The sequence below is a fragment of the Tamandua tetradactyla genome, chromosome 4 (genome assembly GCF_023851605.1).
Source record: "Tamandua tetradactyla isolate mTamTet1 chromosome 4, mTamTet1.pri, whole genome shotgun sequence".
Classification (NCBI taxonomy): domain Eukaryota; kingdom Metazoa; phylum Chordata; class Mammalia; order Pilosa; family Myrmecophagidae; genus Tamandua; species Tamandua tetradactyla.
The window spans coordinates 147746210-147771461 of NC_135330.1; the positions used below are offsets into that span (position 1 = coordinate 147746210).

General features: G+C 35.6%; 1 protein-coding gene across 29 annotated transcripts in view; it reads left to right on the top strand.

Moving 5' to 3' along the window:
* Window positions 1-24981, top strand: part of LOC143681453 (uncharacterized) — a 241337-nt gene extending 216356 nt beyond the window's left edge. For 14 of the 29 annotated variants that reach the window (XR_013174631.1, XR_013174629.1, XR_013174630.1 and 11 more), the window contains 2 exons: window positions 12481-12576; window positions 23097-24981. Coding sequence is in view for 5 of the 29 variants with exons in the window: in XM_077158511.1 (XP_077014626.1) it covers window positions 12481-12576; window positions 19662-19699 (134 nt within the window). In the remaining 24 variants the exon portion in view is untranslated. Of the gene's footprint in view, window positions 1-10901; window positions 11025-12480; window positions 12577-19661; window positions 22180-23096 lie in introns of those variants that run through there. The other 15 variants (XR_013174640.1, XR_013174642.1, XR_013174618.1 and 12 more) reach the window with 3 other exon arrangements.
* The last annotated feature ends 271 nt before the right edge of the window (window positions 24982-25252 follow it).

Sequence of the window (25252 nt, forward strand, 5' to 3'; positions counted from 1 at the left end):
AAGAGAGAGGATGCAAATAAATAAGATCAGAAATGGAAGAGGAGACATAACTACTGACCTCACAGAAATAAAGGAGGTAATAACAGGATACTATGAACAACTTTACGCTAATAAATACAACAATTTAGAGGAAATGGACGGGTTCCTGGAAAGACATGAACAACCAACTTTGACTCAAGAAGACATAGATGACCTCAACAAACCAATCACAAGTAAAGAAATTGAATTAGTCATTCAAAAGCTTCCTAAAAAGAAAAGTCCAGGACCAGATGGCTTCACATGTGAATTCTACCAAACGTTCCAGAAAGAATTAGTACCAATTCTCTTCAAACTCTTCAAAAAAATCGAAGTGGAGGGAAAACTACCTAATTCATTCTATGAAGCCAACATCACCCTCATACCAAAACCAGGCAAAGATATTACAAAAAAAGAAAACTACAGACCAATCTCTCTAATGAATACAGATGCAAAAATCCTCAATAAAATTCTAGCAAATCGTATCCAACAACACATTAAAAGAATTATACATCATGACCAAGTAGGATTCATCCCAGGTATGCAAGGATGGTTCAACATAAGAAAATCAATTAATGTAATACACCATATCAACAAATCAAAGCAGAAAAATCACATGATCATCTCAATTGATGCAGAGAAGGCATTCGACAAGATTCAACATCCTTTCCTGTTGAAAACACTTCAAAAGATAGGAATACAAGGGAACTTCCTTAAAATGATAGAGGGAATATATGAAAAACCCACAGCTAATATCATCCTCAATGGGGAAAAATTGAAAACTTTCCCCCTAAGATCAGGAACAAGACAAGGATGTCCACTATCACCACTATTATTCAACATTGTGTTGGAGGTTCTAGCCAGAGCAATTAGACAAGAAAAAGAAATACAAGGCATCAAAATTGGAAAGGAAGAAGTAAAACTATCACTGTTTGCAGATGATATGATACTATACGTCGAAAACCCGGAAAAATGCACAACAAAACTACTAGAGCTAATAAACGAGTACAGCAAAGTAGCAGGTTACAAGATCAACATTCAAAAATCTGTAGCATTTCTATACACTAGTAATGAACAAGCTGAGGGGGAAATCAAGAAACGAATCCCATTTACAATTGCAACTAAAAGAATAAAATACCTAGGAATAAATTTAACTAAAGAGACAAAAAACCTATATAAAGAAAACTACAAAAAACTGCTAAAAGAAATCACAGAAGACCTAAATAGATGGAAGGGCATACCGTGTTCATGGATTGGAAGACTAAATATAGTTAAGATGTCAATGCTACCTAAATTGATTTACAGATTCAATGCAATACCAATCAAAATCCCAACAACTTATTTTTCAGAAATAGAAAAACCAATAAGCAAATTTATCTGGAAGGGCAGGGTGCCCCGAATTGCTAAAAACATCTTGAGGAAAAAAAAACGAAGCTGGAGGTCTCGCGCTGCCTGAATTTAAGGCATATTATGAAGCCACAGTGATCAAAACAGCATGGTATTGGCATAAAGATAGATATATCGACCAATGGAATCGAATAGAGTGCTCAGATATAGACCCTCTCATCTATGGACATTTGATCTTTGATAAGGCAGTCAAGCCAACTCACCTGGGACAGAGCAGTCTCTTCAATAAATGGTGCCTAGAGAACTGGATATCCATATGCAAAAGAATGAAAGAAGACCCATCTCTCACACCCTATACAAAAGTTAACTCAAAATGGATCAAAGATCTAAACATTAGGTCTAGGACCATAAAACAGTTAGAGGAAAATGTTGGGAGATATCTTATGGATCTTACAACTGGAGGCGGTTTTATGGACCTTACACCTAAAGCAAGAGCACTGAAGAAGGAAATAAATAAATGGGAACTCCTCAAAATTAAACACTTTTGTGCATCAAAGAACTTCATCAAGAAAGTAGAAAGACAGCCTTCACAATGGGAGACAATATTTGGAAATGATATATCAGATAAAGGTCTAGTATCCAGAATTTATAAAGAGATTGTTCATCTCAACAACAAAAAGACAGCCAACCCAATTACAAAATGGGAAAAAGACTTGAACAGACACCTCTCAGAAGAGGAAATACGGATGGCCAAGAGGCACATGAAGAGATGCTCAATGTCCCTGGCCATTAGAGAAATGCAAATCAAAACCACAATGAGATATCATCTCACACCCACCAGAATGGCCATTATCAACAAAACAGAAAATGACAAGTGCTGGAGAGGATGCGGAGAAAGAGGCACACTTATCCACTGTTGGTGGGAATGTCAAAGGGTGCAACCACTGTGGAAGGCAGTTTGGCGGTTCCTCAAAAAGCTGAATATAGAATTGCCATACGACCCAGCAATACCATTGCTAGGTATCTACTCAAAGGACTTAAGGGCAAAGACACAAACGGACATTTGCACACCAATGTTTATAGCAGCATTATTTACAATTGCAAAGAGATGGAAACAGCCAAAATCTCCATCAACAGAAGAGTGGCTAAACAAACTGTGGTATATACATACGATGGAATATTATGCAGCTTTAAGACAAGATAAACTTATGAACCATGTAATAACATGGATGGACCTAGAGAACATTATGCTGAGTTAGACTAGCCAAAAACTAAAGGACAAATACTGTATGGTCCCACTGATGTGAACGGACATTCGAGAATAAACTTGAAATATGTCATTGGTAACAGAGTTCAGCAGGAGTTAGAAACAGGGTAAGACAATGGGTAATTGAAGCTGAAGGGATACAGACTGTGCAACAGGACTAGATACAAAAACTCAAAAATGGACAGCACAATAATACCTAATTGTAAAGTAATCATGTTAAAACACTGAATGAAGCTGCATCTGAGCTATAGGTTTTTGTTTTGTTTTGTGTTGTTTTGTTTTGATTTTACTATTATTGCTTTTATTTTTTTCTCTATATTAACATTCTATATCTTTTTCGGTTATGTTGCTAGTTCTTCTAAACCAATGCAAATGTACTAAGAAATGATGATCATGCAGCTATGTGATGATGTTAAGAATTAATGATTGCATGTGTAGAATGGTATGATCTCTAAATGTTGGGTTAATTTCTTTTTTTCTGTTAATTAAAAAAAAAAAAAGAGAAGGGATAATTGGAGATGAAGGGATACAGACTGTACAACGGGACTGGATATAAAAACTCAGAAATGGACAGCACAATACTACCCAATTGTAATGCAATTATGTTAAAACACTGAATGAAGCTGCATGTGAGGTATAGGTTTTTTGTTTTTGTTTTTTTTTTGTTTTTTTTTCTTTCTATTATTGTTTTAATTCTTATTCTGTTGTCTTTTTATTTCTTTTTCTAAATCGATGCAAATGTACTAAGAAATGATGAATATGCAACTATGTGATGTTATTAAGAATTACTGATTGTACATGTACATTGAAATGATTTCTAATTGTTTTGTTAATTCTTTTTTTAATTAATAAAAAAAAAATTATATATGTAATCTAATAAGATTAGATTTGGCTATATAAAAGGTTGTCATTGCCAATCTTCCCTCAATACCTTAGGAGAGAGACAAGAGTCATTCCATGGCTTTACAAGGCCAGCACATGCCTTTTTTTCTTTGTATTACTATTTTGAAATAATGGTTTTGACCTGGAAGCATAGCCATTTTGTGTCTTTTATTCACTGAGGGGAATATCCCTCCCTCTGATGTCATTATACTTCCTTTGTGGCTTTTGCTTCTCAATGAAGGGAAACAGTTAATTCTGACAATCATGATTAGTTTCACACATCTGCAATAATACTCCACTTATTATTATTAAATTAGTTATAACTTGTATACAGTAAAAGTCACCCTTTATATCATATAGTTGTGTGAGTTTGGGCAAATACATAGAATCATATAACCACTACCACAATCGGGATAAATAATAGCAGTTTCATTACCTCTTATTTATTTGTTTATTTATTTTTATAATGGGTTATTTGATGAGGATTGTAATCTAATGATTGTTTAGGAGCAATTTTACCGAACTGTAAATCATTTTTTTAACAAGCATTATTAACAGATAATACTAATCTTATTTAAAAACCATGAGTGCCGCACCAGTGAATACAGAGCTCATGAAAACTTTAGAAAACATTCATTTTAAAAGGCTACACATACAAAATCCTGTTTTAAACAAAAAAGCTATAATATGGATATGTGATTGGTATTCTGAAATGATATGCATATACAGTACATAATTAATGTTCATTATATGTTCAGTACATTTTTCTCTGATTCTCTTCATTCTTCACTTTCTCCAGAAACTGAATTCTGTACTTTATCTTCAAAATTGGTACAACCAGGTTATCCTTGGACGTCAAATTAAATTTCATCACAGATTTAGTAAACTGATGCCATAAAAATGTTTTGTTTTCATATTCATCAAATATCTGCAGTGATGAAAATATTCTGTAAATCCTACGACATACTGATCCTAGTTTTGCTACAGATGACTCCTTTATGCTAACTCTGACAGGAAAATATTTACTGCTATTCAGAAGACATGTAGCACCAGCAAGCGTGTGCCTAGTGTCATGTATGGCAAGATCCTCTTGGAGTTTTAAGAGCTGCACAAAATAAAATCCATTGTTCAGTTGCTATCATTTGAATGCATTTTATCTGGATGGCACTTACTCTGAAGTTTGACAGCAAGTCCATTTAGCTCAAGGCAAAACTTAGTCTAGAAAATAAACAGAATAAATGAGTACAATATACAGTATGGATGTGGAATATATAGTGTTATGGAGAGAAAAGCAGGGAGAAGATAAGGAATATTGAGGGGATTTTTTATCATGTTAGTCACAGAAAAATTGTTCTCTAAATAAATACTTGTAGAGGATGTGGAAGTAAAGCCTTTGGACATATGGGAGAGAATGTTCTAGGCAGGGGAAATGGTGCATGCAAATGCCCTGAGCCATGTTTGTGTTATCTTGTCCAAAGAATAAAGAGACACTGAGGGGGGAATGTAGCAGGAATATGGTTGGATAGTAAGTGGATGACCAGATCAAATAAAACAGGAGTCAGAAAACTATTCTCACTGGCCAGATCTGGCCCAATACCTGCTTTTGTAAGTACACTTTTATTGGAACACAAACTTTACAATTTTTTTTTATTGTGTATGACTCCTATCATTCTACAGTCAACAGTAGAGTTGAGTAGGTACAACAGAGTTTATATAGCCTGCAAACCTAAAATAATTACTCTCTAGCCCTTTCCAGGAATAAATTGCTGACTTCTGATGTTGGTCATTTTATGAACTTAAACTTTGACTCTAAGTGACAGGAGATGCCATTAAAGGACAGAAGAGGGATATCATTCGGTATTAGGCTTTAGCACAATCACTTTCACTGTTTAAAACTGATTTAAAAGGAGCAGTATGGAGGCAAGAATGTCAAGTAGAAGGCTTTTGCAACAAATCAAATGAGAGAGGAAGGTGGCTCAGATCATGCATCAGCAGAGGAGGTGGTGAGAAGTGGCAGGATTTTGAATATATTCTGCTAATGGATTGGATGTGGGTTGTGAAGTAAGTTGAAAAAAATTAGTGATGAATCCAATGTTTTTGGTCAAAGTCATGGATTAGTAAACCATGGCTCACAGGTCAAATTTGGCTCATGGTCTGCTTTTGTATGGTTCCAGAGCTAAGAATCATTTTATATTTTTAAAGGGTTTAAAACAACAACAACAAAGAAGAATACACACCATAGACCATATGTGGCCCATGGAGCATAAAATATTTATCATCTGGACCTTTATAGAAACAGTTTTTTTGACTCCTGGTGTAAGCAATGAAAGAAATAGAAGCATTGTCAACTGAATTGAGCATGACTGGACAATAGTAGTATTTAAGGGGAATATCAGCATTGACCTTTGGACATGTTGAATTTGAACTACCTAGTAGACATCTAGGTGGCCTGAATCTCTGAGTCTGAGTTCGGAGAGGAGGTCTATGCCAGGGATGACATTCAGGGGTCATCTGTGTATAGGTGGTCTTTAAAGCCATGATTTGGAAGAATCACCAAAGTAGTTAAGACCAATAGAAAATAAAAGGAGATGGACACTGGGATGGCCAGTAAGAAGTAAGGCTGATGAGAGAGAGACAAACAAGGAAACTTAGCAGTAGTGACCAGTGAGTTTGGAGGAAACCAGACAAGTATGGCATCCAGGAGTCAAGGGAAAATGTGATAGATTGTATGATTCGAATTCTAAGAAAAAAATGCACAGCTGATATGCAAAGAACAGGATCTTAGAAGGACCTAAATGGAATGGAATGGAATTTGTTATCGGCATGGTTTAAAACTATTTAAAACATGAAACAATACTCTTAGCTGACACATATAATATTAATCTACAATAAATAAATGCACCATTTAACATCTCTGCTGGGTTGTCAATTATAGACAGACATGTAAAAAGGAAATTTTCTCTTCTAAGTAATATAGATTGCAAGCTGCAAAAAAACCAAACATAACACATAAACAAAACTCTCTGTGCTTCACAATTTTCATTTCTATATTCTCTAACATACAACACATTCTTCCTTTATCAAAACTGATTATTATTCAAAGGGTTAATTTCTCAAAATTGTGTAGTCTTTCATGGTTTAAGATACAAAAAACTGTCACTATGATCCCAGTCAGAAGAATAGCCAAATAATTTAGAAGTGAATATTAATGGGTGGACTTATAACAAGACAGAAACCGAATCTAATTTCAATACATTGTAATCTGAGGGATGGATATATATTTATATCTGAGAATATTGGATATAAATTTTAATGTCTTAAATGAGAAGTAAGATTTATGTTTAAAAGGTGCTTAATATGTAATAGAATCAGGAGACTTACAACAAGATGAGAGATATAAAAATTAACTGGAACACCAAAAATAGGTGTAACTTGTCATTATTGAAAAAGGTAAGTTTCTGATTATAAATAAAAATAACAACAAAAATCATTCTTTTTAGTTCTGAGTTTCTGGAGTTATCTTATCAAGATGAACTATTTCATCTTAAAATACATGTCACATATTAGAGTTGAAAGAATGATCTCTAAGATTCTCTCAATTCTAACCCTTTTCCCCTCTAAGAAGTGTGATACACAACTTCATCCAAATGTCTAGTTTATGATATTTTCACCAGCCCATCAGATCAGAGTATATCCTATTCAAGTTATAAGCACTTAGAACTGACAAAACATAGAACACAGATTTGAAAATGAACGAAAGTAATGAAAAATGAAAGTTGTTATCACTCATTTAAAGTTTGACATAATAAAGACTTTTTATGTCTGGATTTTATTTCAACATATCAATAACTTTATCACACTAGAGGATTACATTGATAGCATTCTCATGACCTTGCTTCTTACTAAGGTCTTACCAGCTACTCCACTGCCTGATAAAATCTTCCTAAAACATTACTCTCATTATAACATCCTTTTCCCTTAATAATTAAGATTCAAGTTCAAATATATCAACTTAGTGCTCACAATTATATGTAAGTTTGATCCATTGATTTTCTCCATCCCATCCATTTTCTCTATTTCCCAAAACCCACCATCTACTCTAGTCAAAACAGTCTTAATCACATTCTGCCTCATACATATATGCTGTAGTTCTCCTTCCCTTCTCAATGGGCTTTCTCATTCTCTATGCACTGTAAACTATCCAACTAACATGCACTAATTTATTCAGTCAACAGCTATTTCTTAAACATCTGCTTAGTGCAAGAAACTATGAGAGCTTCTATAATACATGTGTGTTTCTTTGAAGTATTTGTTTCTGGGGCCTCTCTCATTGTCCCCTTGTCACATAGTGATTCCTTTAATAATACCATCAGCCCTTCAGGTTAATTATTCTGTAGTCACAGAAAGGTGCCTGTTGCAGCTACTTCATTTATTGTGACCTTTTGAAGTCATGTATACACATGAATGATGATAATGATTGTGTACCTTTGAAAGGATGTATGTACCCTAGAAAAGCCATGTTTTAATCAAAATCCCATTTCATAAGGTAGAATAATCCTTATTCAATACTGTATGTTTGAAACTGTAATCAGATCATCTCCCTGGAGACATGATTTAATCAAGAGTGGTTACTAAACTGGATTAGGTGATGACATGTCGCCACTCATTTGGATGGATCTTGATAAATTTCTGGAGTCCTATAAAAGAGGAAACATTTTGGAGAATGAGAGATTCAGAGAGAGCAGAGCAGAACGACATAGCCATGAGAAGCAGAGTCTGCCAGCTAGCAACCTTTGGAGATGCAGAGGGAAAATACATCCCGGGAGCTTCATGAAACAGGAAGCCAGAAGAAGAAGCTAGTAGATGATGCCATGTTTGCCATGAGCCCTTCCAGATTAGAGGAACTCTGACTGTGTTTGCCATGCGCCCTTCCGCTTGAGAAAGAAACCCTGAACTTCATTGGCCTTCTAACCAAGGTATCTTTCCCTGGATGCTTTAGATTGGACATTTCTATAGACTTGTTTTAATTGGGACATTTTCTCAGCTTTGGAACTATAAACTAGCAATTTATTAAATTCCCCTTTTAAAGAGCCATTCTGTTCCTGGTATATTACATTCTGGCAACTAGCAAACTAGAACAATGATGATGATGAGATATAGTAGTTACTATTTATTGAACACTGACTTTTAATTTGTTGATATAACAAGTACCATACAATGGATTGGCTTAATGGGGATTTATGTAGATTCACAGTTTCAGAGGCTAGAAGGCTTGCTTCCTCCAGGGGTTGGTATCTTCTGGCTGGCTGGCAGTCTTTAGGGTTCCTGACTTTTCTGCCACATGGCAATGCACATTGTAATATCTTCTGGCTACTCCCCATGGCTTCTTGCTCTCTGTGGCCTTCTCTATAAGGCCTCTAGTAATAGGATTAAGAGCCATCTGGATGCATTTGGGCCATACCTTAACTTAAGTAACCTTATCAAAAGGTCCTATTCACAATGGGATAACACCCACAGGAATGGGTTAAGATTAAGAATTTGTTTTTCTGGGGTGCATAACTCCAAGCCACCACATTGACTATATGCCAAACATTATTCAAAGCACTTTACATATATCAACTCATTTAATTAACTCATGGTGTGGCAAATATATTAGTCCATCTATAGTGATGAGCCTTTGAAATGACTATTATATATATAGGCTCTGAACTCTGTTAGTATATTCAATTAGTATACGTTAGTATAATCAATTTTTAGTATAACCAATTAGTATAAGCAAGCCACTTGCTTAACCTGGTCCATAGCTAGATGCCATAGAGACTGAGTGTTTCATAAGCAAAGAGGGCTGCATAAGTATGACAACATATCAAAGCAACATACAACTTAGCACAGTAGCAATTGTCCTATCAAGTTGATATCAGGTTGTATGGTGTTGGAGAGAATTTATGGCCAACTGTAATATTTATATTTTTTAAACCATGAGGTTTGGCATAATGTATTAATGAAGTCTACCCTGGGGCTTCCAGAGCTATCTCGAATTATCTATTGCACATGGCCCATATGAGACTTACTTATTCCCTGCTAATACATAATATTATATTGAATCTGACACACACTAGCTTGTTTGCCTCTAAATACTTGGCCCAACAGTTCTGGAATAGAAACTAGAATGTTTATGCCCAGTGTCCACACTGAGATATTTCAACTCTCTTCATTAGATGGATATGGGGGTGCAGGAGACATAAAGAAAAAACCAGAAAATCCAGTCATATCTCCAGGAGTAACAGCTAATGTAACTGCTCATATATCACAACATATTCATCTTAGAATCATAGTATCCTAAGTTGAAAGGGATAATGAGCCATCAAGGCTGGATGTGGCAGATGTATGGCACAAAATTCCTACATTTCCATCTCCATGCCCACGGTGGGCTTCGATAATTAATCACAACTGTTTTAGTTTGTTAAAGCTGCCAGAATGCAATATACCAGAAATGGCGCAGCTTTTATAATAGGAATTTATTACGTTGTAAGTTTACAGTTCTAAGGCCAGGAAAGTGTCCAAAAGGCATCCAGAAATAGCTACCTTGACTCAAGAAGGCCCCTGGGTCTGGAGCCCCTCCATCAGCTGGGAAGGCATGTGGCTGGCATTTGCTGGTCCTTTGGCTTCTCCTTTCAAAAAGCTTCCCTGAGGGTATTTTACTTTCAGCATTTCCAAACATCTGGGTCTCATGTTGGCTCTAAAGCTTTTTCCAAAAATGGTTCCTCTTAAAGGACTCCAGTAAACAACCCCACTTTGAAAGGGGGGAACCACCTAATCTAAATGTTCCACCCCTAATTGGGTGGGTCACATCTCCATGGAAACAACTTAATCAAATAGATCTCATACAACAAAATTAAATGAGGATTAAAGAACATGGGTTTTCCAGGGTACACAACAGTTTAAAACCAACACAATAACACTCATTGTTTAAGAGTGCACTTTCGTTGGAAAAGATAAATAGTATGCCTAAAAGAAGTCACATGTGTTACATGATTCATCCTTTCTTTTATTCATTTATATAACAAAAATTTATTGAGCAACTATTATGTGCCAAGGATTGTTTGTGCTAGGCTCTGGAGATAAAAGAGGAAACTGCTAGCTATATTGACTTATCTCCTTGCTTTGTGTCATTCAGAAATTTCATAAGCAGGCCTTCAATACCTCTTCCTACATCATTAATAAAACTCTTGAATAGGACAATCAAAGCCTAGTTAGTGGTAAGCCTCCAGATTGATCATTTTAGTGGCAACGAGTCCATCAATTCATCCTTTGTAGAATAATCTTTTAGCCAATTGCTAAATGGCTAACTGCACCATCATACAAGCATATTTCTCTATTTCATTTACAGGTGTATCAGAAAGAACATCATCCAAAATCTTGTGGAAATCCATCTGCAGTGTAACTACTATATTACCATAATGTACCCAGCTTAATTTATTTACGTAAGATAATAAAAATAAAAGTAAACAAGGCCCATTTAGCACGTTTTATTGGTGAATTCATGCTAGCTTTTATGAATGCTATTTTCTTTCCTAAATGCTCATAAATTGAGAATTATGTTATACGTTAGACACTCCCTAAATTCTACAGGCTCACATTAGTATTCCTTTCTTTAACTTTGGTAGGATCCATTTATCTGGATCCAATTTTTAAAGCTTTCTTAAAATTTTTTTTTTTGTAGCATATGCCTGAATCAGTCTTTCTTATACTGCTCTCATCCCCTATGATTCATATTGACCCTAATAGCAGTTCTATCAGCACAACTGCAAATTCTTGTTATATTGAACTGTGCTGATTTTAAAAACTTCTCAAAATCTGCAATTTTTGTTGGCATAAATTTGGAAATGAAAATTGCTGGGAAAGATTATCAAGAACGTTAGGAAATCACAGTACACAGTGCATCCATCAGGTTCTTAGCTGCAAGCAATGAGTGATTTATTAGGGATATTGAGTAGTTCACAGGAAGGGCTGGAGAATTTAGCTCAAGCCTAAGTTTCCGGGTACAACATCCAAAATCAAGCCGCAAAACTGGTTGTGGGTAAATGGCTGCTCTTATGCACTCTGAACACCAGATCTGTCAGTTTGTACGGCTGTTACTTCTGCAGCAGGAATTAGAGCTTCTAGTCACTGTCATTGTGGTCCCTAACAGGGAGAGAGAACATGAACTCCCAGATCCTTCTCTCCTGTGTCTCAGCTATCAAATCAAGGTCTGATGCTCTGATTGGTGGAGTCAAGATCACATGACTCACTCTAGGTGCAAGGAAGGTTGGGAAATAAGATTTCACTCCTTTAGAGGGAGATGCTCTTGGATCTCTGCGGAGACTTATGAAGTGGGGCATTCTCCACACGTATAAAGGAGCTCAGATTTGTCTATTATCTATGACAGACGTCTGCTACAGACAGCAGTGTGGAAGAAAAAAGAAATTCCAGCCACAACTTTTCTTGTCTGGGATCATCGTACACAAGGAAAAGCAGCTCAAATACCTTAATACACTCTGAACACAGCTTTGAGTTGGATTCCTACCCCCAAAGTTCAAGTGTGAGATTTTAGATATGGAAAGATTAAGCTACATGTCCTAAATTATGTACTAGAACGGTTGCAGAGCAAGAATGTGGACTGAAGTCTTTATTTGAAAAAACAACAGTGATCCCTCCATTCTGAGAGTGTCTTCTCTTATACAGTCAGGTGTTATTATTTAGACATTAGCACTAATAATCTAGCAGTTTTGAGTATGTAACAATGGCTATGTAAATTAAGATATCTCATTTAATTATTCTAACAACTAACAACCCTGAAAGCTGTGATCAGACTTAAATTTTATTGGGTTTTGGGAAAATTGAGATTCAGAGGTAAATAACTCACTCTAGCACACAGTAAGGAGGGAGCATATGAATTTATGCTTATTATTATTATTTTTTAATTAAAGTAATATCTTGCAACGGTGGCTCAGCAGGCAGAATTCTTGCTTGCCATACCAGAGACCTGAGTTCAATTCCTGATGACAGCCCATGCAAAAAAATAAGTAATATCTTACATTTTTTCACCTAATTATATTATTTTCATGAGGAGTTATTTCATCTTAAAAGAATATGTGCCATAATTCCTTCCAATTTTTCTGTCAATAATATGTTAAACATTTCAACATTTGGTTGTAGATGAAGTTTGAAAAGTATTAGATCAAGGGTAATCTCTAATCCTCTCTAGATGTACACAGTTTATTACCAATATTATTTTGATATATATTTAATTGGAAAAGCAATACATGCATAGACTAAAAAGATAAAACAACACAACATAAAACATAAACAGAGAGAAAAAAATTCCAGTTCTTTATTAAGCGTTAACCACTTATAATCATTCTGGCTTCAGTAATTCTAGAGATTATCTTAATATATTTAATAATATGCTCACATAGGCCCCATTTCTTCATTTGTCAACTTTACATAGTATTTTATTAACTCCTTTTATGAAAGAGGAAGAATTTAGCTGATTATAGTTTTTCTTACTTTTTTCTACATTTAACATTTTTGCTATGCTAATTTAATTTATTCTTAGATTTCCTTACAAATTAACATCATAATCTCTTAAATTTCTGCTTCTAAATCTATCAACTTCAGACCAATTACTCTTTCTCTTTTCTACTTCTTAGTCTGCCATCCTAGATTCTTGAATCTCTCAGATATGTCTTTATATTTACATTGCTAAAGTTTGTGAATTTTATATTCTGCTCTGTAATTATTGCTCAGTCTTCTGTGCTTTAACTACCGGTTTATATTTAAAATTGAACAAATAAATTTTTGCTATGTTATTAATAACAAGATTACAAAAAAGAAGTCAAATTACTCATCACAAAAGTTGTGTATTCAAGGGAGACTATTTGAAGCCAATGTCAAATGGAAGTTTTTCTCTTACTTGTCATGTTTTCAAAATTATTTCATAGTTGTTTGCCTTATATGTGCCATAATTTACTTGTTAGCTGCATTTTCCCCCTTCTTCTCCCTCTTTAATTTTTTTTCCTTATTAAATAAGAGAAGAAACATTCTTTCATCTTAATACTAAGGTAATCACCTTTTCACATTAAATGTTTAAATGAATTGATTTTGCTTCTGAAGACATGCTTTTTGGCATTAATTGACTGTGTTCAATTTGGAAATATTTTTTTCTGGCTCTATGTAGAGGCTCTCATTCTTGAATTTGTTTCATTGCACTCGGGTTAAAACATTGTGCTTTAGGTTTCATGTGCTCTGCATTTTTTAAATTTCTGTTTAAATAGGATTTTTTTTCTAGAAAGACTGTGTAAGAGTAAATGTTCCCAATAGTTGTGTAAATGAACTTGTCATTATCGATAGTTTGTCTAAGTATAGATTCTATGTTTAAATATTTTTTCCTGAAAAATTTTTTGGCATCGTTCCACCACCTTCCAGCATAGTCATCATTGTTGATGGGCTGTTTTCACTATTTTTAGTGTTCTGCAATTTATGTGTGGGTTGTTTTTACTCATCTTGTTCGGTGATTTTCTGAGGATACCAATAACGTGTTTTATGAATTCCCTTGTTGTATCTGAATTATCTGTGCTTCCTCCATACTTAGTCACTCTGCATGTCTATTTTGGTCTTACTTGTTTGTGATATTGACTTGACTCAAATATCTGATGATTCTTTGTAGTTCATTTCTATTTACATATGAAGTATTTGAATGTTTGCTGTGGGTAGTTAGCATGGACTTTTTCAACCATTATACATGGGTGCTTCCATAATAGCCTTTTGCTGTACCAGAGGACCAATGATGAATTCTGTGCACATGGGTATGGGATATCAGCTTCATCTTATAAGCATGGGTGGTGAGAAGGAACAATATAGAACCTCCTACCCCAAATGTAAACATGAAGGGAACTTTACTCATGGGGGATGACCTCCACACTAGCACTCCCCAGAAAGGTGATTTAATTTCTTTAGTAAGTTGATTTCTGTTTTGTTTTGGTGCCAACACTCCTGCTGCCATATTTCTGTATATGTAAAAAAAAAAGCTGAGATCTGGTCCGGATATTTTATAAAGCCCTTTAATTAATGCTTTGATTACGGCCTTCTATTCCTAATTTCTAAAAACTTCTACCTCTGCAGGGAGAAATATGTTCACATCTGCTTTATCTTTTCCTGAACTGAACATTCAGGACTTTGACTTCCTCCCTCTGACTAACTGAAAATAAGATTCCATATGTTTTCTCTCGTTTGGTAATTTGTCATGTTTATGGTATGCTGGTGAGATCTCCTCCCTCTCTCAGCACTGCTATAAACTTATTTCCTTTTATTCATCTTTACTGACATATCCCTGGGATTTGGGGAAAATAGTTAACTTATGTAATTGGCTTATTATCTTGAAGCAAAACCTTTCCTGCTTGTGTTTTGTAAATTGCAGTTACGGCATACTACTTGAGTTTTCCAGATAAAGTTATATTTACTATACTTTGGATATTGAATCAAGAATTTATACGTAATATATAATTTAGCTAAAATTTTAAATTGTGTAATATTTAAAGGGGTGGTTCATTTACCTAAAATGTTTATTCAACTAGACTATCTAATTCCTTAAGGATGCTGGCTATATGTGTCATCATCAAATTTTACTATTCTGTGATTTACTTTTGCTATAGCATTTTGAGACCATTCTACTGTTGTCTTTGTTGCTTGTAGCTGTTTTATCTATGTTGATAATATTTTCTCTCTGATTGCTTTTTCGTCTCTTTGTTCCTGGTATTGAGCAATTTCACTTCAGTATGTTTGGGGTAGGCTTATTTATATTTATCATGCTTTGGATTAAACATGTTTTGGACTCTGATGATCGTGTCTTTCATCACTTATGGAAATTTCTGTTTCTTATCTATTCGGGTGTTGCTTCAATGATAATTACTAATCTCTTTTTCTGAAAATACCATTGGGAATACATTGGACTTTCTAATTTTATCACTCTTTTTCTCTCATATATGATCCATAATTTCTTTAGATACATCTTCCACTTCAATACTTTTCTCTTCAGCTGTGTTAAATATACCCTAAATACATTCACTTTGCTTTAAGTTTCAGTGAGCATATATTTTTTTATTTCCAGAAATTGTTTATTTTCCAAATTTGCTCTTCTTTCCTTCTGATTTTTCTTAATAATATTGTTCTTTTTAATGTTTTTCATTCCTCCTGTTATATCTTTAATAAACTTCAATATAGTCATTTCATAGTTTATATCACAGTCTATTATTTGGATTTCATGAGGTTGGATGATCCAAGAATATTACTGTGTTTGCTGTCTCTTGTCCAAAAGGGTTGTTTCTTTGTGTGTTTTGTAATTCTGGATTGTGAATTCATTTCAGCCGTTTTATTTATAAAAATCCCTGTCTAAAGGTTTGTTCTACCAGAAGATCTCTGAGTTTGCTTCTGCCAGTCATCCCAAGATTATCACTGATTTTTTATCAATTTTTAATGTTAATTTCTCAGTTTGGGCTTTTAGACTACATGATTATTATCATTTCAAACCCTCAATGCATGAGAAATGTTGCCCCATAATGATGGCATTTTAGAGGAGCTTCAAAGATTACCACTTTGATTTTCAGTTCTTTTATTATTTTTGATTTGTAAAAGCTTTCCCTTATTTACTTCCAGACTTGCCTTGCATTTTAAAGGATGCCTGTGTTATTTTAGCTGGCGTTTCTAGGTGTTTTGTAATAGGAGGTTTGTAATTTCTGTCTTTCTTTTTTTCAGATTGTCTTTTCTGCCACTTGTAGGGAAAGGAACTGCATAATTTATTTTGTAAAATTCACATAAAGAACTATCATTTCCAAAGAATAGTTTTCCTACTCAAACAAGTTTAATCTTGTTACATTTTAGTTTATCCTCTTTTTTTTTTTGAGATAAAATTATACTTGTTAAAGAAGGGAAAAACAAAATGAACAAATTTTAAATCATGACAATTTTAGTCATTTTAACGGTATTTCATTCTTGGAAAAATGTCAATAGTTACTCCAATTTCTAATCACTTTAAAAAATACCTTCCTGTGTGCCAGAAGGTGACCTCATAATTTAAAGAAAAACAAGGCATTTTCTTAGTAATTATACTGATATGTTTTAACATATTTTTTTGAGTTATAACTGACAAAATAAATTGCACATACTTAAAGTCCATAATTGGATATATTTTGATATATATTGCATCTGTATAACCATCACCATGGTCAAGATAGTGAACGTTATCTATCAGCCCCAAAAGTTTCTTTATGTCTCCATGTAGTTCTTCCCGTTTGCTTCTATCTACTGCCCCAGCTTTCTTGTGAAGGCAACCACTGATCTGCTTTCTGTACTATATAATAGTTTGGATTTTTAAAGTTTTTGTATAACTGTACATATTTTATATTTTCTCATGCCTGGCTCTTTCACTTACCATATTTATTTGAGATTCAGCCGTGTTGTTATGTACATCAAGAATTTATTCCTTTTTATTGATGAGTACTATTTCATTGTACTCATATTCCACAAATTGTTTATCCATTCAACTGTTCATAGACATTTGTGATATTTCTAGTCTGGAGTATCACAACTAATGCTACTATGAGATTTTGTATAAAAGGACATTTATGAGGACATACAGAAATAGCAATCATGTCCATTGGTTGTAGAATGTGAGATAAAAGCAGGAGTCAAGAATGTCTTCAAGATTTTTGACCTGAGCAAGAGTAGTAATGTACTTGCTATAGACTGAGAAGTAAAGAGCTCAGGAAGAATAGGATTTTCTGGAGGTAGGGGGATAGAGTAGAACTCAGCAGTTTGACTTTGGACATGTTGAATTTAAGATGGAAATGTGGTATTAGATGAAAGATTCTGGAGTTCAGGGTGAGGTACAAGCTTAAGATATGAATTTGAGAGTTGTCAAACATATGGTATTTAAAGCTGTGGTAGGTAGAATAAGATGCCCGTGTCCTAATCCCAGAAACCTGAGAATATGCTATGTTAAAAGCTGTTCTGATTAAGTTAAGGATCTTGAAATGGGGAGATTATCCTGGTCTCTGCCAGTAGTCTCAATCTAATAACATGAGCACTTGTAAGGGGGAGGTTTAAGTGCCAGCATCAAAGGGATGCTGCATTGCCGACTTTGAAGATGGGGGAGGGACCATAAGCCAAGAATGTGGGCAGCATCTGGAAGCTGGAAAAGGCAAGAAAATAGTTTCCCCCCTGGAGCCACCAGAAGGAACACAGCTCTGCAGACATCTCAGTTTCAGTCCAGTAAAACTTGTGACTTACAAAACTGTAAGGGAATAAATTTGTGTTGATTTAAGCCAGTAAATTTGTGGTGATTTGTTACAGTGCAATAAGAAATGAATACAAAGCCATGATACTGCATGACATTGCTTGGAGAGTGGGTAACTTAACTGATATTATGTTTGGTATGTTGTAGAATGTCTAAACTGCAAATTTTGAAAATGTTTACTATACACTGAGAAGTTTCTCCATTTTCTCTGCTAGGGCCCCTTTCAGAAAGTGATCGCACAGGCAGATCTTCCTGTCAATGTCTGGTACCACTGAAGTCTTTGCTTGCACCCATGGCCATTCATTTATCTATGGAAACCTGTTTTCTATTTTCTGCTGATACTTTATTATTGTGTTAATGACCAATGTGTTCCACAATGTACTACTCCTGCTCTTTGCCTATTATTTAGACTACTTTGTTCTTTTTTTTTTTTTTTTTTTAATCTTACTGCATAGGGAAGCTGCTTAGATCCGATTCAATTCCCACCTCAAATTGCTTTCTACCCTGTTGGGCTGGAGCTGATGTGTAGGTTTTGCTCACTGTGACATTCTGGTCTCCTGTCTGATGTTTGTGTGTTGGTTTTCCTTTTCTTTTCTTGATCTCCTGGATTTTGAATGGAATATTTATCTTGCTTCTGGCAACTTAGACCTTGTTCTTTGTGACTACATGTGCTTCTTGGTTCTTAGTTTGTTGACCTATTTTTTGAGCATAAATATATTCTTCTTTGCTTCACAGATAATACCTTTCAGGTATCTGCTGTTTCATTTAATCAGCACAAGCCCATAGAAAAAACAGTTTAAAAATGAAGGAAATAATATCTAGAGAGTTTAGATAATGTGCTCATGGTTCCCAGTGGCATAGCCAGGATTGAATGCAGACCTAACTGAGGGAAAAACCCTTGCTTTCATGCTCCTCATTACTATGCTACAGACTCTTTTGATCTCTCATTCTTCTAAAAGTTGACTTGCTTCTGACAAGTCCTCTCCCCCAGCTAAGGTGAGGAAGATTTCATGCCTCATTTGCCAGTCCCTACTTAGACCTCTGGCTGCCACTGTTCTGGCAGAGGAACGTGCTTCTGCTGCTACCTAGTTCCACCTATGTTTGTAAATGCTTTATCAACATTCAGGGTGTCTGAATGTGCATTGATTAACTTTTTGGCAATTTCATTCAATAGTGAAACTTTAGTTCTTTCTCTTGCCTATGGAATTGGGAGAAGAGGAGACAAACATTAAAATAAACTAAATCCTTTGTTTGAAACTCATAAACTTCTTTAACAAAAAAGCTACGACATTAAAATTGCTATAGTTTAAAAATGTTGCCCTTATGCTTAACAAGCTTTTTTTTTTAAAAAAAAAAAAAACAAACTGCTGCATTCATTTTAACCCAGATCAAAGACCTGGCTCTCAGCTGAAAGCAGAAACCCCATTGGTGAACAATATCAGCACTCACATCCCAGGATTTTAGTTGCAAGAGACCAAATGTAAAACTTCTATAATAAAAAAGTAGCAGCAGTATTATTATTTTAATTCAACATTTACATAAGTTGAGTATTTTCAGTCTCCAAATTTTGGCTGTTTCTTACAAAGGCAGGACTCCAAGAAGAACTTCCAAATGTCAGTAGTTTTGGTAGGTTTGAATAATATGTCCTGAGGGTTGTAGCTGGTTTTCTCAATAGGCTGCTGTTGACCTTGCTATGATACTGGGGAAGGTCAGGCTCTGTCTAAGGTAGGCAAATGCTCAGAGCTCTTAGGGAGAGGCCGGCATTATTGATGACTTGATAGAGATTCTGACCCATCTTCTGGCCTTTTCCTTTGTCAGCCAGGCCTCCAACACGGCTAGAGTTGGAGACCATGTAGACCCCAGAAACACCAGTCATGTTTGAGGGAAGTATACTCCTTCTCACTCTACCTTGGCCACAAGAACATACAAAGATGAATGGCCAGCCCGAATGACAGAACTGCTTCTCTTCGCATGCTGCATACAGAGCACCTTGTGTTCATGGTGATTTCAATACTTCCCTCCTGGCAGAGAGAAACTGGGTTCTCCAGGCTGCGGAAAGTAATGCTTGTTTCTGAATTGGTTAGAGTTCAATCTCAATTATGTCTGGAAACAACACACGTTCCTTTCCCTCTTCTGTATGACTGCAGTGTTAATTTTCAAATAAACTTTTGCAAGTTACTTTAAAGTTGAAATAGCTACACAACGTTGACATTTACTGGACCACTCCCTTTTGAGCTTAACTGGCAGGATGGCCACAGAAGATGTTGCTCGTACGGCGGGGCTCGAAGGCACTAGCTCACTGTTTCCAGTCCTCATGTACCACCCTCCAGTGAGGCCGGAAGAGATTATTTGAACAGGATCATATTCAAACCTGCCTCTCCTCCACCCACACAAAACCTAATTTCAACTCTTCCTCAAGTGGTATAAAACTGGAACCCCAGACCAAACCCCAAAGAGAGAAGATGATAGAATTTAATTTGTTTGCCATTTAAAAGTAATATTTATGATGCAGAAAACTGGCTCTGTGAATTTTCATAAGGTAGTCTACTCACCAGCAATAAAATAAACATAATCTCTCTGTTGCAATGTTGAGTTCTACCTTTATTACTTTTTCAGAGCCTTGGTATTTCAATTGACTATGTTTCTGAATTCCTTTATGCTCTTCTAACACATACTTTATATAAAGCTTGATTTGAGGAAGAAATGAGTGTCATGCATTTTTTTAAAAAACACGAGATAAAGGTCTCAGCCGTGGAGTGCACCTGTTTTTAGTATCTGCACATACTCAGCCAGGGTGTGTGGCAGGGTCTGTTCCTGCAGCTGTTGTTTTGCCATAAAAAATACTACTGTATTCATGTAGGTTTAACTTTGTGGGCTCTGTAACTTGGACTTGTTAAAGGGAGGTTATGAGACTCTGTCTGGACTGCTGATAATAAGTTAGATAAAAATCCAGCAGTGACCCTCACACAGCAGCATTTTTACTAATGTGAGGAAATTTCTCAGCAATATACAGTAGAGTAGACAGCAGATGTGGACCATGCAAAATTAATGATTAACTGCATACCAGTATGTTTCTCAGGGAACAGTACTGCTCTTTAAGGGGCTTATATAGTCTATGAAAGAAATTAGCTCATGAGAGGGACTTGTTAGGATAAAAGAAAAAAACTTAAGTAGAGGCTTGACATATCCTGCTTTTCTCACAGGGCAGAAAGTTAAACATAATGGTCTCCTTTTTATAGTGTGAAGCCCTGACTCTGAAGTTGGGGCAGATCATTCACTTGTTAAAACAAGACATGAACATTCTTGTTATTCCTTAAAGGGAGGAGGGGGGATGATATGCACTTAAATTGAACTCTAAATGTACCAGAGGGAAGGTGGAAATTATCGAACAATTATCTTGAACAATGAAGACCGTGAAACCAAAAATAGTTCTGAAAGTGACAGCACAGTAGTAAATAAAACTAGATGTTCATAATTCATCATCCCTCTGGATTATACAGGCTTTAAAATTCTCAGAAAGTTTTGTCAAAGATCACAGGTAAAACTGAAGGTAGGTATTAGTTGCCTTGTAATTTATTGGAGTGTTGCAAAGAATATGAGCTCCCAAAATATCTAGTCAAAATGACTTTTATAATGATCATTCTTTCATATGACCTAAATTCTCTTCCTGAATCTCAATTATGGCTCAGCAGATTAAAGATAATAGGGATTCAGGAATTGCTAAGACCAGTAGAAATCCTATAATATTCATTTGACTAAAGAGCCCCTGAGATCCTGGCAGCCTTGCAGTCCTTCAAGAATGCATCTACTTTACTTGAGCTGGAACACTTTGTAAAGGATTTCATCCACGAGCATTCAATGAGAGTTCACAGAACTTAAGAATATGGTATATTTTGCTTCTTTTAAGCAAGGAATAAGGAAAGAAGAATTAGGGAGAAGAGAGAATGGAATTGGGAATAGGGAAACATGCTAAAAAGAATTAGTAAAAGAGGAGGAGGAGATATTTCACTTTTGTCCCTTAAATCCACTTTTTTCTATAAAATGGTTTAGTTTTCCCTATCCAACCTCATTTCCTTCTGCCCCAAGTCCTGACTCTTTCATTCCAGAGAGGCTGGCTTCTTTGCTCTTTCTTCCTCATGTACCATCTTTATTCATACCTTTTTGTGTCACTTTCCATCTCTTAAGGAAACATCTAATTATCTTCTCCTTCACGAAGTCCCTGAAATTAATCATTGCAACATTTGCCTTTTGCTTTTTAAATTAAATTTAATTTAATTTAAAATTACAGTAGTAATTTATTGAGCAGTTCAACTAGTGCATTATCACATTAACCATGAAAGAGTGCAGTTTATTTTTTGTTTCATTTAATAAAGTGCCTCTATTGTGTATTCCTTGAGGACAGTGACCTTGTTTTATGTATATATGCATAAATATTATATGTATTTATTTATATAGCTCAGCTTCTGCAATGTCTGGCATAGAATTAGACATGATGAAAGAGATGATTAAAGCTGGAGAGCACATTCTAAAAAGAAATGTTTTTAAATATCATGTACATCTGATCTCCTTTCTTTGTGTCGTGCATATCTGACCTCCTTGTTTTGAAAGCTGGCCCTATACTATTTGAATGTAGAAAGTGATATAATATATGAAATTAAGTTCTTAGATCTTTTAAAACTTTTATTCAGAGTATTTTAATAGAGGGCTCAGAGGGTCTGGGTTGCCTCTTCAGAGGCAGTTATAGGGACTACTCTCCTGACAAGGTAGGCATCAAGATGCAAGATCAAGGAGACAGTAAAGGGCCATTATATCTACTCTGGGGTTGGCAACCTAAAATTGCATATTTGGACAAGTGATTCCTCATTTGGGAATTTCACAATGTAGTAAACTAAAATATATATTTATATGTATATATGTTTGGATACAGTACAAAAAGTTTTCATTTTGGTGAGGAAGCGTTGTTCAGAAAAAATAGAGTAAAAAATAATGGCCATTTCACATGAACATTATCAGAATAAAGGCCAATCCTTAAAATAATCCTTAAAAATTAGTGAAAAAATAATCAGATTATTTTTATTTTTATTTTCCTAAGGACTATAGAAACTTCATGATAGACCACCACTAGTCCGTGGTTTACAATTTAGGAGCCTCTGACCTAGAGCAAGCAGAAGAGATTTAAATCCAAGCTCCCTCTCATCACTTCTCTGGTTAGGAGAATGAAACCTTTATTTGTTTGTTTGTTTGTTTTGACAGCCTTTCCCATAAACTCCTACTGAACATATGAAGAGAAAAGGCATCAGAAGATATTTAGGAAGAGGTTGGAACACAAGCAAGGAAGAGTAGGAGAGCCTCTAAGGAAACCCAAGATATAGTTTGACTCCTCATATTTCAGGTCTATTGGAGAAAAAGCTGGGCAGACCTTTGTGGAATGAAACATCAATTGCTGATAAGGCTTTGGCCTATCAGAGACATGTAGACTCAGTACTGCCATAATGTGACATTTGTTTTCTTAAGAATCCCTGTGCTACGCAAAATTGCACAATGGGATAGAGAGTTGCAATATCACATGAGGATAAGTGTGACTCATAATATGCATGAAGAAATTAGATAACTGGTAACTGTTTGGGAATGTGTACTTGTGTTTTATAAATTCACATGCATTCATCTGGGTACAGTTTACTGCATTCATCTAGTGCTTCTCTTGGACAAAATTGTGCATAATAAGCATATGCAAAATTTGTATTACACTCAAATTGTTCCCTAACATATCAGTTGTGTTGCAACATCTTTACATTTTTAGAACAAGCTACAAAACAGAATTGACCTTGCATATATACATTTCAAAACAATGACTGTTTACCTCTGTGCAAACCAGATATCAAATGATACTTCCTCATCTCTGAACATCTAGATATAATTATCTAAAACCCATAAATCCAGACTCTGGGGAAGTCCTAGTCCTTCTTAAGATTTTCATGTCCTTGTAATCTTGTGGACCTATTAGTTTCTGAGGTTCTGAATCTCAACCTTTGTGTTGTACCCATTGACCAAGCTGTGAAACTCAGTAAGCTTAAAGAATCTGCTCACAAAAAAAACACAGGCTCTCAGTGGAAAGAAGAAAGGGTGTGTGATTTAGTGTTCTAATCAGCCAGTTTCTTCTCTGCAGGTCAGCATGGGATGGCTGTGTCCCTGACCAAAGGTAGAGATACTGAAATCTTTGCTGATAACTACCTCCCCCTTTGTCCCTTTGTACTAAGGATAGTAATGACCCAAGGGAACTAACCCCAGAGTAGTTTGTGGTTACCCCATACCTTCCTCACATATTTATTAAACTTTTCAAATTAACCACTGCGAATATGCCATCTATTTCTTTCTGCAGCCGTACTTAGTAAATTCTTCTTCTATCGCTTAGGGTTTAAGCTTAGGCAAGTTACTTAACTGGCTTCTATAGTATTATGTATAAAATAGGGATAGTACCAGGTAAGGTCACTGTGAAAATTCGATAGGATTACATGATCGATAGATCAGCACAAGTACAGAACAAACGGTAAGTGAATGAAAACTATTTTTATTGTGGTGTTTGTGATTATTGCTTTTGTTATTATGGCTCCTTTGTTGTTGGTTCACATTTAGTCTGAATAACACATAACCGTGTTTGGGCAAATATAATAAAGCTGACCTTGAGAAGAGATGGCTGAAATATAAATTTCTATTAGACTTAAATAGTTTCACAGAGCTGACTTGAGGTCACCATCTTATTAATAAAAGTCAGGTATTGACTATAAAGTAGAATTACAGAGTACCCAATACTAAGAGAGTTGTCCTTGGCCCACCTCTGATGAATGTGCCAGGCTAGATCATTTCCTGTAACAAGAGAGGCCTTTGCTATTTGGGAGGACAGGCATTACTAACATTTTGCAGGGGAGAAGTTGGAGGGAATATTTGTATTGAGTATCCCTGGAAACAACTTTTAGATTTGGATGAGACATTTCTGTTCTTCAAAAGTGTTTTCTGGTCCACTTCTCCCTTGGATTTTGTTTGTTTGTTTGTTTTCCCTCTCTGGACCTTTCCTCTCAGAGTCTAGCCTTGTGGCTTCCTCTATTTTCTGCTCAGATTCTCCTTACCCTGCCCCCACCTAATTTCAGTTGGCAAAATCATTTCTTTTTTCTGATATAAATTCCTTTCCCTACCATCCATGGGCCTTGATCACTTTTCTCAGCAGCGCCTTACCTGTAAGGGATCACTGCACTGGGCAGATGGTTCAGTGGGTGCAGCTTCGGGCTCGCTCTCTCCGCTCTACAGCCTTTGAGACCATCTCGGGCAGCTACGGTGGCTGGTGAAGACCGAAGTTGTTCTGAAGCCTGAGGTCAAGGTCACTCTTGCTTTGCAAGCCTGTGAGTCCTAAAGTT